Source organism: Accipiter gentilis, chromosome 1 (genome assembly GCF_929443795.1).
Source record: "Accipiter gentilis chromosome 1, bAccGen1.1, whole genome shotgun sequence".
NCBI lineage: Eukaryota > Metazoa > Chordata > Aves > Accipitriformes > Accipitridae > Astur > Astur gentilis.
This window is the reverse complement of record NC_064880.1, coordinates 26,770,541-26,792,040: the sequence shown is the minus strand read 5'-3', so window position 1 is coordinate 26,792,040 and position 21,500 is coordinate 26,770,541. Positions and strand designations below refer to the sequence as shown.

At 40.5% G+C, this 21,500-nt stretch overlaps 1 protein-coding gene across 1 annotated transcript; it reads left to right on the top strand.

Moving 5' to 3' along the window:
• The first annotated feature begins 718 nt into the window (after window positions 1-718).
• On the top strand, window positions 719-13,725 carry LOC126038336 (inducible T-cell costimulator-like). The gene is made up of 6 exons (XM_049799989.1): window positions 719-794; window positions 6,747-6,785; window positions 7,705-8,043; window positions 9,481-9,593; window positions 10,207-10,297; window positions 10,817-13,725. The coding sequence occupies exons 1-5, from the start codon at window positions 737-739 to the stop codon at window positions 10,294-10,296; spliced, it is 639 nt and encodes a 212-aa protein (XP_049655946.1). The 5' UTR covers window positions 719-736; the 3' UTR covers window position 10,297; window positions 10,817-13,725.
• The last annotated feature ends 7,775 nt before the right edge of the window (window positions 13,726-21,500 follow it).

Here is a 21,500-nt window from a genome sequence, read left to right as displayed (position 1 = left end):
CACAAAAGCAGGGAGAGGGAAGGAGATAAACTTTTGACCTAAGACCCTAGGGCACTGGGTCAGATCTCCTCCTCTCACAGAGCCACATGAAGTCTTTCGTCCATGCAGAGCAAGCCTGACCTCCAGGGTGGAAGTCTCACATCGGAGTGAGCCTTCAGGAAGTCTCAGGGCTGAGGGGATCCTTCTGCAATTTGGACATGTTCTTCCAATGAATTCCAGGACCAGGACTCACAGGAGGCTCCCACACCCTACTAACAAACAGTTTCCACAGAGCGCAAGACCATCAGTTACATAAGAGTAGCTGAAACTGGTGGGGAGAAACCAGGTTGCCAGTTGCAAATATGCAAGTATTGTAAATTAATTTAAGGAACAAGCTGCTGACCACGGGCCATCTGCAGGAAGTGTACTGTAGATGACTGTAGCTTCTATCATGATAGATTTAACCAGAAACAGTCTTTGAAGAAGTGAACATCAATTGTAACGTCAGAAAATCTTTCATCTTCCTGTCTGTGACAGCAAGCCATGAGGTAGGAACAAAAAAAAAGCAGCAAACTCCACAGGTGTGGGCGACAGCTAATGCTGACATAGCTATAACGTAGTCAGGGGTTAAATTAAAAAGTCCTTCTGATTACCATATAATTTCCCCCATTGCCCACAAACCACTTCCTTTTCTACCCATGAATTCTTCCCCATCTTCACAGTAGACAGAAGGCTGGTACCTCCGTGTCAGGCAAGCATGAAGTTGATTGCTGTAACTTTCTGTGTTCTCTGCTTTCAGTTTGAAGCCCTGTATGGTGAGTAGCATTTTGGATTATTCTCCTTGCAGTAGATGTCTCTATGGAATATAACTCACCCAGTGACAGGAGACGTTAAAGGAGGCATGATAGCGAGGGGTTGGAGGAATAAAGGTAATTAAGGGAAACAGCTGAAAAAAGACCACTCTTAACTTAAATATCACTGGAACTTGTGGGAAGAGAATTCCTGCCAGCACAGGGCATTTGTTCTGAAACTAGAAAGTACAAGTTTTCATTGTTTATATTCTTTAGCTCATCTGCTCAGTGTTACCCTCTAGCTGTTTAGACTGTAGTGCTCCAGCCCGATTCCCTTGCTGGGCATAAGGTCTTACAGCAGCATGACGGTGAATGGCCTAATAAAGAGAAGCCAAAATATTGATATTAAACCTGCTCTTTTTTGGGCTGGGAATTTTTATACTATGAAAAATGTATATGGCATGAAAGAGTGGATGAGATCGTTTTGGTGCAGGCTTGAAATGCAGACTGAGTTAAAAGGAACTGTAGCATTCCTAATGCTGTGTTGGCATGGTGACAGCACTGATCTCAGTCCAGCCATAAACATGGATGTAGCATTTTTCAAGTTTCAGTGTTTTATCACAATTATGCAAAGTAAAATACCAGAGCTCACGTTTACCTGCATTTATCTCTAACCCACATATTACCAGGCCAGGATAGAAATACAGATAATATCTGATTAAGAAGAGTCTTTTTTTCATACATACACTGTCCAAGGATTTGGTATGATGTGTCATGTAAGACCTGAGATTTAGTTACTGAGCACCATCTAAACACGTTCCTCTGAAGGTCATGCAAAGGGCTATTGAATGTGTTTGCTTCTGAAATTCTAGTGATACAGGATAGGTTTCAAGTCCCCCTGTAGAATTTAAGTACTCCTGAGGTTTCACATAGAATTTTAGCTTTCATTTAAATAAAAAACAGTTTCCAGCTCTTTAGGCAATGCAGATACCCTTCTGAAGGTTAACTAATACAACAACAGTATACTGAGTTTTCAGATACATTGAAAAGATGGGTGAAATCACAGGGACAGAGGATTGTTATTCTTAAATCTACTGACAAAAAATCCTATCAATTTTGTTAAGTATTTCTCAGCTAGTCAATTTAGCATGTATACTTGACAAGCATACTTTTACATGTGGCTGGAGCTATCTAAAAGGCCATTTCTTGTTGGAAGAAATAGGCTGCAATTTTAAGGGTGCAAATAATTGTTCTATCTGATACCAGCATTTCTCCCTTCTTTCTCCTTTCTTTCATATATGGAGGATAGGATTTGAGCAGGGGGCTGAGGATAGGAAACGGCAGGAAAAAGAGACTGCCTGTAACAAGAAATGGTATCTCTCAGGCTTTTTACCTTACAGTGCGTTCAGCATAAAAAGTACTAATTATTATTATTATTGCTAAAAAGGGCTGTAAAAGATCGGCTTGATGTAGGACACATTAGCATGATACTCTCATTTAGAGAACAAGCTAGCACTCCAGAGAGCGCTGCCAAGCATTGTGGCAAAATTTGGGGACTAAAAGCAGAGTAACTTCTGAGATTTTGAGTTTTTTTAAACTTAGTGATTAGCAAGTCCTTGTGATCTATGGATGGCTTTTTTCAATGTAAATAGGTCACAGAAGGTGATATATGTGTATATATGTGTATTATGATTTGATAACCCAATTGTGATAAAGGAATTGTTTATAAGAGCATGAAGCCTCTGGTGCCTGTAGAAAAACACAGGCAACAGGATTTTGGAGTACAAAGCTGTAGGATTCCATAGCACTTGAAGCCTTTGCTATGAAACGTTGCACATGAACTTTTGCACGCCAATATTTGCAAAACATTATCACTGTTCACCCACAGATCTCCTGTTGTCAATACAGGAGGAAATCGTGGTCATTTCTTAAAAGGGTGTCTGAAATATTATCAACAATGGCTGCTGTGTTAGTGGTATATTTTATAAGAGTTTCCGTATTTCACAATATATGTTATACCACAGAAATAATTCAGATTATAGATCGCTTCCTAGAGTAATTCTGGCCATTACTTGCTTTGCCCAGAAGCACTGCTTTCCTCTCTTAATCCTTGATTCCTGAAATACAGGAACAAGTTAGTTTTAGGCATATAACTAATGACACTGAATTGACAGTGTTATCTTTCAGAGTGCCTTGAAAGGTCAAAGCCATAGCAACTTAAAAAACTGTGTGTGATTTCATTACATGTTTAGTATTAACAAAACAAATATCTTTGTTTTAAAGACAGGGTCTGCACTCTCCTTGCTCATCTTCAGAGGCAAACCCAAGTAAAATTATACTTGTTCTTTTTATCAGCTGCTTAGTTTTCTTAGAGCTGGGGCAGATAAAACAAAGACCAAGAAAACCAAGCAAGAGTATTCTATTCTCCTACCCTAAACCCCAAGTTTTAAAATTAATCAAAAGTGGTTTTTTAAACTTCTGTTAGGACCAAAATGTGTAATGGATTGGTGATGTTTGCAAATAGGATTGGGTCTGCCAAAGAGGAACCAGAAAGTCCAAAATTGTAATCCCATTAAAATGAAAATAACCCGCCCTTCATTGGCCTCAGTGTCCAAGCGTACTACCATAAAAAATCCCCAACTTCTGCCAAAGTGCTTTCCCACTGCAGTAAAGACGAAATTGAGACAGAAATGTACATGACTGTAGATACACATATACATAGAATGTATACCACCACCCCGCTTCTTTCACAGTTTAACATAGCAAGATGTTACTTTCATACACATGTTCATCTCTTGGATTTACATCTGAACCACAGTATTTGTCTTGACGCTCTGCTTCACATAAGGTGAGCCAAGTAACAACTCTATGCAACTCCACAGCATGACACTGCTATGAAACAAATGAAAGATTTGTTTCCTCTTGTCTCAAAGCCTTCATATGCAACTGAATTAGCTCTTTTATGAAAAATACCAAAAAGGAACCTTACGGCCAAATCCAAGCATTTTTACTACTGAACCTGTGAGATTCTTCTGTTCATTTTCAATAATAACATGAAGTTGTCTTTTATTCACATATTTTTAGGGAGGTTTAGTGAGTGAATCTCTCAGTATTATTGGATGTTTAAACCCCAGTTTCCTATCTCCCATCTCACCAAAACTACATTTATTCTGACAGTAGCTTGGCAAATGACATCCCAAATGTGTCTGGCCATTAACGAGAGTGTTACAATTCCATAGGATTACCCTAGGAATGAACCAGTACAAATGGGCACAGGAGAACAGCAATCAGGCACAGGGAGGGGGGGAATAAGCCACGTTTTAGTATGCAGTGAGAGCATTCACATCAGGAGCTGATGCAGAATAGCTAGTGAGTTGGAAATTCATATCAGATCTCACCCATTGTGGTCATCCATGTAGACAATTTTGTGTTTTAATCTCAGGCACTGTTAATCTCATTTTAAAATGTTCTTCCTTTATACTATGCTAAGCACACTTTTCTACATGGTCACTTGTTTCAGAGGAATACTAATTGCATCACATTTACCAAAATGCTCATTCAGAGAAATACATTACTGAGTCCTTCTTGAAAACAGACAGTTAAGGCTTCTGGGCCTGAGAGGATACAAAATGATCTTTCAGCTTGCCACAAGGTCACAGGAACTACATGCTCAATGACCTCCCTCTGTCCTTTTCCATTAAAAACAGGATTAAAACCATGATCCCTGACAAACATTTTAAACCACCCGGTATGAAAGGGCAATTTCATTAGCTAGCAGTAAAATTGAACTATTGTCAGTGACAGAAAGAGAAATGAAATTCAAAGCTGTTGCTTTAGCACTCAGAGTAGGGTAGCCCCACGCTCCTCTGGGGCATTGGGGGAATATGGTACCACTTGGCTCTGTGGCTGCCCCAACAGAGTCAGCATCCACCTCTCCTCTCAGATGACCAGTGACAAATAGAGAGGTCTCAGCTATGGGTGGATGCTACTCAAAAGTATCAGGTCAGCTACATATTCACCATGCTCCCTAGCTTCTGCTATATCAATACACTTGTTCTTTTCTTCCCTTCCCTAAATAATTTGTCTGCTGTTGGGCCTAATTTTAAAGGTATGTTACCAAACTACAGGCCATCAAACATTTTAAAAGCATTTTAAAAGACCTTTATTTCAAATGCTGTTCTCTTAGCAGCTGTTTTCTTTCACCATGCAACATGCAAGTCATCAAGAACTGTTTCTTTATTTGACCTCTGCTTTCAGCTTTTCAGACTATATGCCATTATGAAGGCTTGCACTTTGTGTATCTGTGCCTTCAGCATATCTAGAGCTCTATTTCACTGTGTGTTGGTGAGCTGTGTGTTTTGTCTGTCTTATCTTCACACCAGTGGTAGGTACAAAATGCCAAATACCTTGTCTGTTATTACACACTTAAGTAATAGTCCTGAGAGAAGTACAGATATTAGAACTGTCGCTGAATTAGATAAGGGTGCTGACTGTGCACAGTAAACCAGGAGGAGTGTGATAACTAGGAAGAGGGTAAATCAATCAAAAAGGGATAACAGTTTCTATTGCTTCCCAACTGAGCATCATGAAATGCCTTCCAGAAGTCCATTAGCTTATGTGTCGCAGTAAAAATATTTTAAACGAGTATCATTTATTGCAATGCCCTTGCCAATGATAGTGATTGGGGAGCAAGAATTCAAAGAAGGAAAAAGCATGGGCACTAAAAGATTGCCTCCATCCAGAAAGAGTTGAGAGCATACAAAGGTACCCAAATGAGAATAATCTTCTGCTCCTTTGCATATGTAGGCTGGGTGTCAAAGATAACAGGTGCCTTGGGAAAAAGATTATTTATGCTGTGTAGTCAGTGCAATACCTGGCACAGTTGGGGACCCAAGCTGTGTGGATCTAGACCACTATGTAGCAGTAACAACAAGAATAGGATGGTGCATCAAAGTCTTTAAGTATTTGCCACATATTTCCTTAGCATCCTAAAATCCTGATGTAGAGTATATTTCAGTCTGAGCAGCTTCTGAAGGACTTACTCTAGAAGGCTATCAGAAAACAGGAAAAGTGGATACAGTTTTTTTCTACTTGTCTGCGTTCCTGTCTGTATCTTTAATTTTAGAGCACCATAAAAAGAAAAATTCCAAATGAAACACCATTAGGCTGTGCTATGCTGCCAGTACTGACATACAAACCATTTCAAAGCAGTACATACCACCAACCCAGCCAGGAAATTCCACTCTCATTATTGCCATACTGGGTGGTGATGGAGGCAGTGGCTTAAAAAACAAATCCAGAACAATTATTAAAAATGTGCCTGTCTCCTGTAATGGAGGCTGCCTATGCACAGTGGACTGAATACAGTTTGATAATAAAGAAGAGAAAAAGCTGCTATTGAAGAAGGAACAAACCCATATGCATTGCTTGAATATTTTCTTGCTGTATGTATTGGAGCATCTTCTAGCTATTCATTCTGGATGTGCCATAAAAAGATGTTTTGATGCAGTGCTGAGCAATGGGGGAAACAGAATGAACATAGACCAAAATGACCATTTTGGTCTGGAAACAAAGTATAATGCTGCCTCATTGCAGACTCTGGATTCATGAGAAATCAAAAGTAAGCTCTTTTATTTGGGGACAGATTTCCTCAGCATTTTGGGGTTAATTTTACTTTCATCTCAGCTTCTATTTATGAAGGACATCTATTACTTAAACTTGCGTTTTAAGAATTTGTAAATGCTGGATGTATGATCAATATTAGTTCTTGCTCAATGCATTTTCTTTTTAATTTGATTTTTATATTTCATGCTTTTATCACACCATATGATTTTATAGTGTAGCACAGACAGGATCAGATAGGCTAATGACACAAATTAGAAAATAACTTCAGCATCTTAACATTGCATGGCTCAGCCCCTGTTCCTGCATCTCTGTTTTTTAATTTTAAACAGAAAACTATTTCATATTTTTCAGGAGTTGATAGCTGCTCGTCAAGACCATGTAAAAATATAGGTAAGACACATTTGCATAATTTGGTTTATAGTTTTAAATGCCTTTCAAGATCAGAAAATACTGCCCTTGAAGAAAAAAATTGTCATTTTTTTACAGCACACTTTAACATATTTTTGTTTGAGGGAGTTTCCCATGCCAGTCAAACTGTGAGATAGCAGGAGGTTCTTGGTCAGTTTACTTTCTTTTTATTTTCCAATAAATTCGAAAAATGAGAGATGGACAACACCTGAGAGTTTTTCAGACAGTTTTTGGGAAGGTCAAATGTGAATTTTGGATTGCATGTGGGTGCATGCACACAATGACATTTGTCCTCTACTCATCCCATTATGTTAGTGATAAAGGTGCTATAGACATCTAAGTAATTAGGTCTAAACTTTATGTCATGCCTCAAACCACTGTCTGCTTTAGAAAGGAAAGATAGGTCTTGTGGTTAAGGCACTTGTATAGGAGTTTGGGGTTCACATCCCATTTTAAGTTTTCAATTACAACATTAGGGTGCAGATTATGAACCATGAAACAGAGATAATTATCGTCATCTTTGTCCCACCTTGTTTTATCTATGAATAAGACAGTCTGAGGCAAAAATTATATGTCCATATAGTGTTTGGTCCAAGGGGGCCTTTAAACATTATCAAGTAACTCACTGATCCAATGCTAACAGTAACCTCTCCAGCCTTATAGCGGTAACAGTCCAGGTCTTACCTCATTTATTTTCTCAGTAATGTCTGACATGACCAGGATGATGCACTGGTATCTCATTGTACAGGCTGCTTTCCACAGCCAGCCTATTCTGAGTACCTACATGCCTTAAGTTTCAATCACATGGTTCACTTGCTTTGTTTAAATCAGTTTCTTAACATTTTAGGGATTCTTTTCATTGCTAAGTGAGTGACTGTACTTATTGTTTTCATGATTTCAGATCAGCCTCATGTCTCTGACCCCCAAGTGATGGTGGAATTTGAAAATGGAAACTTCAAGTTCACATTCCCCAACCCCAAAAATGTGAGCGAGTTCAGCATGACCCTCTTCAAAGGGCATGAAAAGAAGGAGATCTGTGCACTCCATTTGAGTGAGGAGAAAGTTATCCCCAAGAGTAATGTCATCTACTGTCAGACAGAGCACTCAAATAGCAGCACCACTTTCATTCTTAAAAATCTGGAAAGAAAGCATATTGACATTTATACCTACTGCCTGGAGATGTTCTTACCCCCTCCTTATATAGATTGCCGGCTGAAAGAAACCTATTTGTATATCCAAGGTAAGTTTACTTTTCTCCTCCCCTCACTTCAGTTTAGTGATAAGTAGATGTTGGGCATAGCTATGCTGCAGTGAAAATTGTGACTAGAGTTTGCACAGATATTTCCAAGACAGCTTAAAACTACTTAGCAGGGGGCTGGTAACAGTGGAGCTGTGTTGGCAGACTGCTCAGCGTGGCCTCTCCATATTTATTCATCTTCATGGGCCCGTTTTGCAGGTCATGCTGAGCTCTGCATATTGTTGGTGGCACCCAAGCTAGCTAGACTACACCTTCTGGAGTACTGCAGTCCCACCTTTGTGTGCAGCAGAAATTTCCCATCGACTATTTTCCAAGCTGCTGAATGTAAATGTTAAGATTATTTCTAGCTGGGGGGGGGAAATCCATTCCGAGAGCTATCTTCATGTGCCTGGCATAAAAAAAAAAAATCAGCTGTCAAATATCTGTGCTAGTAGTGGTATAAAGAACTCTCTGATGCCACAGTGATGTGAAAAAGATGGTGTTCACCCCTCTGAAGCAGGCCTTCAGCTTTAGAGCCTTCTTAGAGCAGAAGAGTCCACAACTGCTAAGAATTTTTGGCCTTTTACTGAGAAGAGCTTGGACTAACTTCACAGGCTTTAATTTTGAATTGCCTTTCACTCAGTGGCTCTTTGGTACATTAAGATGAAAGATTTAATAGTGGGTTTGCTCACATCCTGTCTTGGTTCTCCATATAGTTCAGTTGCAACATGGTACTGCCTGTTGCAGTACCTTCCCTTGCTATCTTTTCCTATCGCTCAACACCAGGGCTAAACAAAGAAGCTGAAATCCTAAGGCTAAAATCATGTGGTTGGATCAAATTATCCCTCAGTCCTCTCTGAACTTAAAACAGCTTCTCAGATTCAAGCTGTGACATCCTTTTTTGTCTGCAGTGTTTCCCAAAGCTGTCCATTTGTACAGATAGCGAGATGCTCATAGCTATTGCCAGCTGTTTCATGACCTAATCATATTTTCTCCCAGATCCAGGCAAGGGTAATTTTGTGTCCCTCAGCTTGCCTTTCTATTCAAACGTGACTGCCAAAGTCCACCTTTCTTTTGACCAGGCTGCCCTTTAAATCACCTGTGGTACTCACTGAAAGTAAGCTTAAGCCTTGCTCAGATCTGCAATACCACCACGCTCTCAAGCCTGGCTTAGTTTCTTTTCAGCCTACACTTTCAACCCTGTTGTACCAACAGTTTCACCTCTGCTTCTGGAAAATGGCAATGTTCTGCTTCCTCCTGAATACACTTTTACAAGGTGGCTTTTCACCCCATGAAAATTCTTCTCCAGAGCTCACTTTTGCTAATTTATTAATGTGAAGAGAAAAGGGAAAGAATTTGAAAAGTTATCTCAGGGCAGGGGGTGGATGGGAGGGGAATGCAAATTATCAGTAATGATTTTCTTTTCCTCCCCAACTCCAGATAAGGAAGACTGCATTTCACTGGGACTCATGTCATGGATAATTATTGGTTTGATCATGTTTGCCATGATTTCCTGTGTCTGCTGTGTTGTAGCCTGTTGCTTAAGAAACAAGGTAACCAAGTCTATGAGATTCTGCAGAACCCTCCTTCCAAGGGTCATGGATGGGGAACTTGATTTAATGAGATTTAGAGGGTGAGACGGGCACATACTCACTCAGCACATGATGTGTTTTTTGACAAAGAGACTGAGTTGTTAATTTACACTGGAATTCAGTCATTGATGACAACAGCTCAGATTTAATTTTTCTAAGACAGAATTGTTTATTGATTTAAAGGCTGGGAATCAAAGGGAAGAGGAGAAATGCTGCACAGGCCAGCAAAATTACTTTGGTAAGCAATTCCCCTGATTATTTTCTTCAAGAAGGGGAAACAAATCATCAGTCGAGCAATTCCAGCTCTGTTCTGGAGCAAAACCACTAAAACAAAGAACCAGTTGGCTCAGGAAAGAAAGGAGACCATGGACATTAGTTATTCTTTTGGACAATGTGTGGTTGTCATTTTCAGTTTGTTTTATTCCAAGTTTTCTATGTGAGTGCCTGTCTATTCTGACTTTAATATTCCCACTGAAAACAGCCAGACTAACTGCCCTACTTAAATAACAAAGGCAGGAGTGGCAGAGGTTAGTGACCACAAATTAAATTCATGGCATTTTCTCTCTGTTTGCAGAAACAGCAGTGTGAATCCAACTCCCATGAGTACAACAGTGAATACATGCCCATGGCAGCAGTGAATGCAGCTAAAAAACCAAGAATCTGAGGTTGTATTAAGCCTAGTTGTACTTCTGCTTGTATCTGTTGCAAGGCTTTTCTCTGGGAGGGAAAGGGTTGCTTGCTGTCTCCCATTGATTCTAGGTGGGTGGGTGAGTGGGTGGGATTGTCAATGGAGTTCATGCTACCATGTAGCAGGAAGAGGAAATGAAAAGCAAAATCTCTGGAAACCTTTTGAATTGGAGTGGTGGGCTGGTTCTTAGAAATACAACCGCTTCACATCAGTGCAAAGTAATGATCTTATACATGAGGAAGAGATGCAAAACTTTTCCATTCAGATTCTTCAGATGATGCGTGGTACCCAAAATCTCTCTGGGGAAGTGATTTGCTATATTTACTAAGTGTTACTGGCTAAGGGCAAATAATCTGTAGAGAACGAGGAACTTCCTAACTACTTAAACCCTTTACATAGTAGCCAGAAGTAGTTTTGGATACAGAACAGAAGTAGAATTTGGACTGATTCAGACATATGAGGGTTGCATGTAACTAATTTTCCATTCCTATTCCAGGTATAAGTTGCCTGTGGCATGGAAATTCTGGCAGCAGAGCTTTCCAGCTACTTGAACCTGGACAATGGGAAATCAGCATTTCCTCACCTTTCCCAGCCTCCCTGAGCTCTCACGATGGTCCTGTGCTCAGTGATGAGACACCCACTCCTGACCTGTGTTTTGCCCTAGCCTTGAGTGTTAACTGGCACACTGCCTGGTCCACTGACTTGTACATGAAGTGCTAACAATGTGTTAAAGATGTCAGCTTTTAGTTGAAGAAAATTTAGTGAGTTTGCTTGAGAGTAGATTCCTGTAGTGCTGCTACAGGGGGAACTTTTATTTTCTACGGTCTCCTTTATGATAAACTTTCCACTGGGGACAAAAAAACCAGACTACCTCCAATGCCAATCCTTGTGGCACAGCCATGAAGCACTGTCAATGTATTGCACATGCCGTTTTGTTAGGGCTAGTTTAGCCTGATGTTATCAATACATCCTTAGATTCACTGTCAAACTTCTTAGCACCACACTAGAAGAGTGTGGTATGCACACATGCTTTCCTGCACCAAGCTGTGGGACAGCAGGGGAACAAAGCCTGAGAGACCACAGCAGAGTCTTCACTGTGACACAATACCTCAGGTGTGCACATCTGTATTTTTCGTATTTGTGCTATTAATGCATCTTTGCCATTCACACCTTGGGGCTCCTCTTATTTAATTAAATTCTGAATTGTTTTACTAACAGAGGAATATATTACTTTCAAGATTGCAATTATTCTTTAAATCTGTTCAAAGCTGCAGGATCAGTCCCTAAATCAGGAGGCACAATCTCTCCTATTCACATCTTGCAGCACAAATACAACACAGTCCATAAGGCCAGTGTATTCATGGACTCTGCATTGCAATTATCTTCCTCTTGTGGTTTGACATGAAACCTTTACCACTTCCCCAGTCAGTGCAGGTGTTACTTGACCTGCCTCAAATTGCTCAGAGCCTTCAGTATGAATGAAATGATCAATCCTTCATGCTCCTTGTGAAATCCATCAAAACTCTGACCAAAAATGACCAACTGTGAATCCAGCCTGGATATATGGTGCCAGACACTGTTTGGCTGCTGGAAGCAGAGCGGCGCGTTGATTCTGAGTCTCTCTGTAATTCATCGAAAAAACAAATATTGGTCAGAGGACACTATTGTGAAAAGTACATAGCCTGCTTGTCTGGCAAACAGAAGGCTGGTTTCAAATTTGATAGCGCAAACAGGGACTGTCAGGCGCGAAGAGGACATAAGCTGATATGTTGAGAACAGGGTTTTCCTCAACAAACACCTAAGTACATAGAAGTATTGCAAAGAGAAGGTGCAAATTCTTAACTGTGACAGTAAGCAAAGGGGAAATGAATAAACCATCGAATGAAGCGGGGACTACCAGTTTCACAGCCTGTACCCTGCTTAGATAACCAGCTCCTAAGCAGAGATGTAGAGGGGCACCCTGGTGTGTTGGGTAACATGACATTCCCTCCTGTTGTTCTGCCACATAACCTTTGCCAAATTACTTGACCTCCCCAGCAAAAAAAACCCTCCACTGTACATCCACAAATACACTGATTTCACCATTTAAAAAACACTGGTGAAATTATTGCCTTTGAAAATCATTGCCTTTGACAATTATTGCCTTTGAAAATTATTGGTGAAAATAGCTAGCCTCTACTGCCTATGAGAAATGCTGGATGCAAATCCTATGTAACAGTGGAGAGTCCTATCCCCTGGAACCTTTTACCAGACTGAGAAGGAAATTCAAGGAACAAAGAGTTTCTGAAAGAAGGAAAAACCTGAGGTTTGCCTTGAGATGCTGCTGGATAAATGACAAATGATGAAAGTCTGGACTAGGTGGTTCAAAATACATACATTCTACTCTAGAGAGAGATGATTCATACTCATTGTAACAAAGCTTTTGGAAGTCTCAGGTTCCATCACAGCTTTCTTTTTGGAAAAAGAGATTTTTATTCTTAATAAAACATTTTTTTGTTATGCCACATGTATCCATAAGAAAGTTCATGCATGCATGCATGCCATGTGAAAGAAATAAGCTCTATAAAATCCACAGTGCAATGGGGAGAGAGTATGGGGCAATTTATCGCTGTCTAGCATCTTTGTGGGAAACAGAAAAAGGACTAAGGAAAAAAATATTAAAAAAGTAAAAACCAAAAATTTGGATCTTTTTCTATGCAGTGAGGTAATGACACTGTTTGAATCTGTTTGTCTCCTTTTATTTTCATGAGAAAGTTTTTGTCGTATTGTCCCATCTCTTCTTCCTTTCTTTTAATCCCCTATGAAGTATACAGATAATGTTCAGGATTAATTTGGAACATTTTTCAGTTTCTTTCTGCCATTCTTCAATATCTCCAAATCAAAAAGAGCTGGAAGAAGATAAAGGATAGCAGAATGAGAAGAAAAAACTATGAAAAAAGTAACATGAGCTCAGTCTATAAACTATGTGACAAGAAAGGATTAAAATAAAAGAAAACAAAAAAGGAGTCAATAAGAATAAACAAAAAGCCTGATATTCTAACAGGTCATCATTTGAAAAAGTAACAACTCTCTTCGCAAACTCCCAGTTTGGGGAAAAGACCATTTTAACAGGGAAAAAAGAAAATCAAATAAGAATATTTCAGCCAACTCTTCTACAAAATCCACTTTCAAGACAAGCAGAAGTATGAGTAACATCCAAATAACATCTAGGAAATCAGAGATTTGAGGGTAAAATAAACTACTAAGATACAATATCAACCTATGTTTTCTCTGTTTGCTATGTAATGCTCTAGGATTGTAACAGAAATTTTACAATTGTGTGACAGTCCACGAGGAGGCCTCTACAACCTCTCCCTCTCCACCTTTGTCTTCTATTGCTTCATGGGGAATATGACTGAAAGAGTATTTTGGCTATGGCTTTTCCAGAAGCTGAATCCCTAACAACAGTGTTCATGTAAAACCAGTTTCTGTCATACAACATGTAACATAAGATTCAGTATCAGTAAAATGCTTTCATCCTTTCTGATTTATCATTGCTCTAAGTTGCCCCACATGTATTTACACTCAGTAATGCCCTTTAGATCTTCCCAGTCTGTTCCAGTATGGAGTGTATGAATTCAGTAAGCCAGTAAACCGAATAGGTATGTACGGCAAAGAACTACTCGTAATCTCCTTGAAGATTCAGACCTGAAATAAAAATTTACAACTTGAGCAAACTTAATCTTGCTAAACAGATAGTATGATCTAATGTGAACAGGTGAAAAATGTCACGGATGACAACTACAGCTACTCCAAAATTTAAGGAAGGATAAATAACAAGAATATCATAATTTGAACATCTGCATATCTTGAGATGGTTTGAAATCCAAACCTTGATATGTATTTTGCAAGCTTGTCTTCCCAAACTGAATTATGAACCCAAATCTGAATGCTCTTGGAGTTTAATGATTAGATTCAAGATGGCAATTTCATACTTAATATATAGCACTGGGAATGAAATGACACTATGAAACACTGTGGGCCATTTTCCCTTAGTACAGGTATTTTGTTGACTTCAAAGTTCAAGTAGTTCTAAATTCTATCATACTTCTTACAGACTTTTACAAAGTTTATTTAAGGCTGGGGAAAAGAGGGACTCGAGCTAGAGTGAATCAAAATGAAGATCTGTACTGAACTTATCATACAGCATTATTCATAAAGTGTTTTACAATGTGGAGAGTCCCTTACGCATGTAAATCTATAAGCTGACATGCAGAAGAACACAGCAATAATAAAAATAGAAAAAATACAGGTTATTTAAACTATTTAGTTAAAAATAAATCCAATTGGTTAGTGGGGACTTCTGCCCCTACAAGGTTTACTGGGGAGCTGGATCTAAGTCTTTGCCTTTGGTTTGATTTTAACTGAAATGAGATACTCCATATACACAAGTCCCTTGGGTTGTCCAGTCCATCATTGCTATAGCAATCTCCCCACTGTCATAAAAATTTCCTATTTCCTTGAAAGATGAAATTTTGAGATTTGTATTTACGTTCTATGATTATGAGTTCAGTTCAGTGGGGGTTGTGTTTGGAGAAGAGGGAGGAATAGGAAGGATTAAACAGCTTTTCTGGCAAAATGAACTGGACAGGTATGAACTGGAGATATGAAGAAGAAGTCAGGGGGCGAACTTCATCTAAATAAGTATGCCTGAGCTATTTAATTCCTCCTGGGAGTCATAGGATCTTGTATGGCTTGAGATCAATTTTTTAAAAGAGATAAATCAGCTCTGATTATCAACAAGAAAGATTTAGCTGCTGGACACATCAAGCATAATAATTTTTAAAAACTGCAAACATTAACAACTTTGAAATACTGCACATCTTCCACATATTAAATCCTGCATCAGTCCTCCTAGTTTTTAGTACACTGTTGGCAAATCCATCACCAATGATATTTCATTCTCTGTCCCAATGCATTGCAGGAGCAAGTTTCACTGCAGCTTATATAGTTTGTTGCCATCTCTCAGAATTGAGGCCAGGATTTAATGTCTGGATTATGCAAACACTTGCAAGGGGGTAGTCCCTTTCCCCCTGCCAAGAAGGAAGGCTCATTTGCCACCCTAGGGTTCTTCTGAAAAAATATCTGGAACACTGAGAAAAATGGAAATTATGTTAGCACCAGCTGATGAGAGCAGGAAGGAGCATATTGCCTTCCAAAGGTGGCAGTTTAACTGAACATAATCTATGGAGTATGAGAACTCTGCATTGGCTTTTCAGGCTACTGAGGCCAAATTTTGGAGGAGAAAGCTCAAAACTGGGATTCTCAGACCTTTTGCTGGCTACTTTCCTCCACAAAATGTAAGGTACCTGTGTTTGTCTATTCAATCAAATCATTTTCCCTTTGTAAGACCCAAAAAAAAAGAAAAACAAAAACCAAACCAGAATTTGCTCATTAAGGCTCTTTTGGGCCTGAGTGAAACAGGACATTGCAGTAAGCACATGGCTGAGTGCCAGTAGGAGTGCCTATGTTGATCCTCCTATCTATGGATCTTCCTGTTGGTCAGGCTGGCATGGGGCTACAACACAGCTGGGCAGGACCATGACCAAGACAAAGGGACAACAGTCTCATGAGGGTCAGAGCGGGAATTAGTGCTGCTGCTCTCATGAAACTGAGATATACCTAAGTAGCTCTTACTAGCTATTATATCCTCGAACACCAGACCAGTGCTTGTATTTCCATCCCTTTTCCTGGCTATGTCCCTGCTGTTCAGTCACAACCACAGCCCCATGGAAAACTACCTGATCCCATGCCCTGGCTCCTCTTAAGGCCTGTGCTTCAGAGGCCCAGCCAGGACTTTCCTTCCTGCAGCATGAGAAGTGCTCTGGGCCATCAGGCTGTCAGTAGCAGGACTTTACAGTAGCTCACCTGTGCAGAAAGGGGAAGCTCAGGTGAGATGCATGGCAGAAGCCCCTGCTTGGTTATACGGTGGTCATGAAACAGAAATTAAAGAGATTACCATGGTCGTGTTAAAGGGATGTGTGGGTTCCAGGAGTGTAGGAAGATAAATTAAATTAATTAAAGGATTTAGGATTTGGGGAGTTGCAATACCTCACAAGCATGACACAGTCCTCATTTGCAATAACAGACTGCAAACCTCCAGAATAGTAGCATCCAGAAAAATACCTGGCACCCACCAAGTTGTTTGACAAACCTTAGCCAGGCAGTAACTTCCACAGGCTACAATAGACTAAAATAAGCAACACTTAAGGCATACTGCCAGAGCAAAAAGTAGCTTTGCTTCCAAAAAGCCATGTTTTTTTACTGAAGGGACTGACTAAAACATGCAGCCAGTGAATAAGGATCTCTTTCAAGCACAATATTTATTCCACAGAACACTCCCTGGCTCGGGGCTTTATCCCCGTATAAAGGCCTGATGGAGACACTGCCCTCCTGTACACTAGCTGTTACCCACGTCTTTTTCTTCTGTGAAGGATCTGATCAGCCCCTGACAGGGGCACCCTCTGCAGTCCACCTGGCCAAGGAGCCATATCGAGGGAGTGCAAGAGCTGCTGATGAGTACCTCTACACCTGTAGTTGGAAGAGTCACCTTTTCTGCATTTCCTTATTTCTTTTTCATACAGCAAATGAAAAGAGGTATGAAGGATTTCCTACTGCAACATCTGTCTCATCAGCTTCAAAAGCTAAAGGAAACTTCATCTCCATCAGAAATCCGACCCAGATGAAACAAGCCCTGTCTTTTCTGCTAAGTGTGTTGGTAATCTTTCCGTTTAAAGAGTATAGAAAAAAAGCGTGCTCTTTACTGGAAAACATAGATGTGCTAAAGAAAACGGCCACCCATGTTGAATAGTGGCTCATGATTCATAATTTCCACTGAAAAATTGAGTAAAATAAATATCCTCGTCACTCAAGATGGTGAAAACATACATTTTATTTGGTGAGAAAAGAGGCCTTTATATGTTTTTAGAAAACTCCTGTCACTAAGTGCAGTTATTAATTCAAACACAAGTCTCCAAGTGACCCCACATGCCTTCAGCACACAGACCACATATCTCCTTCTGTAATTACAACTAGCTGAAGTGTCTTTTGGAGACCTGAACCACGTTCCAGTAATAGTGACCCATTTCACTTTCCATGAAAAAAAAGCATTCAGTTAGTAGACATCAATAAAAACAACAGCTGTGAAGAAAAATATGCAGAGAAACTTTGCTACAGCTAAGCTAGTGGAATAAAAAGTATGCAGTGAATTTTTTTAATGTAGACATTCAGTCACATCACTTTGATGGCTAACCAGAGCATCACACCATGTGACCATGGAATCACTTCTGAGTCATTTTTAAGCTACACTTTCTCTGCTTTCTGTGGTGCTGGCAAAAGCAGACAAAGAATGTGAGTCTAGAGCAAGAGTCTAGAGCAAAGTCATTTTTCAGGCATTTAAGTGCTACTGAGCAATCCACAAAGGATCTGCCTGGGTCTACAGCACCATGAGGTGTCCAGAGATCTTGCCCTAAGAACCTATTAGCAGAAAAGTGCAGTTCCTTTGCCTGCATACAGTAGCTCCCAGAAGCCACACTCCAGCGGCTGAATTCACAAGTGTTGTCACAGAATGAATAGATTTAAGGTCAGAAAGGGATTTTTTTTAGGTGGTTAGGACATGTACCTAGAACATGGCTTATTCTCCAGTAAGCTATTGGTGTTCTGTGTGATCTGAGATCTACCAAAGAGTTGAGAAACTGAAACACTCAGCCTTCTGCAACCCAATATATAGCTGTTTGGTTTGGGCAGTGGATGCCACAGTTGACTGAAGCACTGTGGTGTCATATCCCAAGGGCCTGTGGGCAGCACTTCACCAGGGGATTCACTGCAGCAGGTCACAGAGCTGGAGAAGGGATGGAGCACGTCCCTGCAGCCTAATGGTGGCACCCTCACAGTACCATTCCAAGGACTGCTAAGGAACTTCACATGAAAAACTCTGGGATAAAGTACCAAAATGGATTTTGAATCAGAACTATGGCTTGCCCCTCCTCAGGTGACTGCTAGTGACTAGTGGACTACAGAGATTTCTCTATCCCACACTCTCCCTCAGTGAATCTTCAGCCTCTTACAGGATGTTAAGACCACCCCTCCTGTGAGGGACTGCTTGATAGCCAGGAGAATGCTCAGTAAAATACTCCACACTGGGTAAGCCACATGCTACTGACACAATTAAAAATCACCTTAATTAGGCATTTTGCAGCTGGATGCTGGCTAGTCTCTGTGCCTGCAGACAGATGGTGACTCATATCTGCCAAGGGCAAGGGAACACCTATCAGAGTTTATAATTTGGGGAGGTTTTTTTGCAACCATTTTCTACATCATTGTCTGGTATGATCTCACACATTGCCAGTATTTCCTGTGTCAGAGACAAACAGTGCTGTAAGGAAACCATCAAGCATGTTTAGAGCTACCCCCAGTTACTGCCCCTCAAACATACAGGCAAAATTCAAGCTGGCAGTGAGATTTTAGTGCAGTGAGGGAAACAGGAGACACTGGAGTAGGGGGGTCTGGCTAGCAGAAGAAGCGTTGAGGTTTCAGGCAGTTATAGGAGTAAGAAGGGGAGTCTTACCCTTGCCTCCTTTTCCCCCTTCTACTACCTCACTCCTTTGGGTTACAGAATTCCCAGCTGGGACCCTGTGATACGGCTCTCTAATTTCTTCCCCTGCAGGAGCCTCTGCTCATGGTGTGTCTTCTGCAGGTCTGGAGAGAAGGAGGACCAGAAAGGGCTCTGCATGTAGCTCTGCTCATACAGGAAGCAGGGTGGAAGAGATGAGACCTGCTAAGCAAGCCAGAAAAGGGCTATCAGTTGTCTGCAATTTAGGGAAGATTTGCTCAATGTCTGTCAACTGAACTGGGTTCCTTGGAGGGAGGAAGGGAAAAGAAAATTAGAAGAGGCTAAATGGATGAAGAGACGTCAGACTTGCTCCTTTGGAGAACTTGTATTTGAGTAATGCTTTGCAAAGTCACTTTGTTTCACAGTGTAAACTGTATGGACAAACTTTAATGAAACTCTAAACTATGCAAAAGTCAAATGATCTGGACTTTCTTAGCCAAGGTTGAGATTCAGGTCACATTTGCTTAGAATATAGTTAATCTGTGAATACTTTTGCCAGATCTGGCTAGTTTTGATTTGACATCAAAATAATGCAAATTTCACAGTCCTTTCATGATGTGCTTGCATTGTATTCAAACATTTGATGAAGCTCTGTGGTTTTCATTAAGTTTGCATAAAGCTTTGAGCCAAATTCAATCCCTTTATTTGCAGAGGCAACTTATGTGAAATGAACTCAAATAAAACAGAGAGTAGAGCTGTTTTTCTCTGGTTCCTAGGTGGTCACTGCTAACAACTCTGTAGGCCAGTTCCAGCACTGCTACAGTAAAACTCTCACTGAAGTCTCTTTCCTACTGTCCTCAGAGGTCCCTGGGAGCTTCCCTTCTAGGCAGCTCTCTGGGGTCCTGTGTAAGGGCTGGACGATCAGGACTAGCTTTCATCACAAACCTCCTCTGGATCTTCAAGTTTTGTAAGGGCCACAGATTTCGCAGGCTACAAGCAAGAGACTTCAGCACAGTAAACAGCCTGAGACTAAAGTGACCGTTGTGAATTTTGAAGAATTCCCAGAGGGTTGAAAGTGGCAGAAAACAGTCTCTGACACCAGCCCCTTTCCAAACACAGGCTTCTAACACATTTTTTCCTCTGCTATATCAAAAAGGGTTGAAAAACGATGCAAAGAGCATGAAAAGCAGCTGGTCTCTGATTCTGTACACATGGATCAGGGCCTACAGCACAGTTCTTCTGACACCTGCACCCATTGATAACTCTAGGAGAGTCCACTGAACATATACAGAGCAATGCTTAGGATCTCTATGCAGCACACTACACGTCACAGATAATGATGCTCATAAATAACAGTAAATAAAAATAACAGCAATGTGAGTTCACATGTGGAAATTCAAGCCCTCGTTTGGAAGATCACCTAGTGATGCCAGCCAAAAAAGCATTTCTCAGTGTGCTACAGTTCTGCAGGGCTACCAGCAACAAGAAATAAATGAAATATTCTCATAATGAAACTACACGTATACAACCCCAAATGTACCGAGTAAGCAGATCTGCTAGAAGTCGATACTCTCTACCTGCTTGTATTCAAAGCAAGCATACACTGCTACTAGCAGCCTGCCTTCTGAACAAACCCAGAGAGCTTCTCATGACAGCCTGGGATCAAAATCAGCAACTTCAGCAAGACACATCTTCAGGGAAGCAACAAGGTCAGAATCTTTTATCAAGATTGGCTGTATTTTGAGAATATTAATTTCAATATTGACAAGATAAAATTAGTTATATTGAAATGAATTATTAACCACACAGCTTCCAGGAACTGAAACCCTACAAACTTAATCTCTTTTTGAAAGTTGTATTTTATCTAAGCACATTGAGACTTTGATGATCAACTAACTTAATCTATCAAATATGCAGAATATTTCTGCTATGAGGAGCATAAAATTGATGCACACTTTCTTACAAACCTGTCATGTTGCCAAATAAATACATATATATCCTCACTTTTTTTCCTAAAGAACAATTGAAGAAGCTAAATGATATTTCGCACAAATAATTTTGATGTCTCTACTGTGCTGTTTCATTCTTCCCCTCCTGCTCCTTCATATTTGTCTTCTGCCTTTAATTTGGAGGTTCCTCATTTGAGTAAGCTTTATGCGTGTAGATACAGCAAGGCCCTGACCCCTCCTTTCAGGCCTTGTGGTACACACAGTGCAAATCAAATAAAATCATAAAAGCCTTCCCCGTCGCTACACATCTTCTGAACTCCACCTGCTTCCAGCTCACCCAGCTATAAATGGGCAATGCTCACTTGGCCGGTAGGCAGCTGCCGTGGAGGTGTCATTGCAGCTGCTGCGCCTGTGTGCACTGTGAAGCCACGGTGAATGTGCCCTCATTACGCGTGAGCTTACAGGGCACCAACCTCCAGGTTTCATTTTGACCTTCACCTTTTGACTACAAACAACTGTGTGTCAAAACCTGTTTACCACAAAGTACAAACTGTGATGGGTGTATCAAGGGCAACTAGAGTCCCCTTACTTCAGGTGCAGACAGTATGAGTACTGTGCAGAACTAAAAATTCACTTCCTCA

What these genes read in the sequence shown, in the direction of transcription:
- LOC126038336 (XM_049799989.1), top strand. Translation starts at nt 737, where the DNA reads ATGAAGTTGATTGCTGTAACTTTCTGTGTTCTCTGCTTTCAGTTTGAA. An exon ending in TCAGTTTGAAGCCCTGTATG is followed by an intron (nt 795 to 6,746) that starts GTGAGTAGCATT and finishes CATATTTTTCAG; the next exon opens with GAGTTGATAGCTGCTCGTCA. An exon ending in AAGACCATGTAAAAATATAG is followed by an intron (nt 6,786 to 7,704) that starts GTAAGACACATT and finishes TCATGATTTCAG; the next exon opens with ATCAGCCTCATGTCTCTGAC.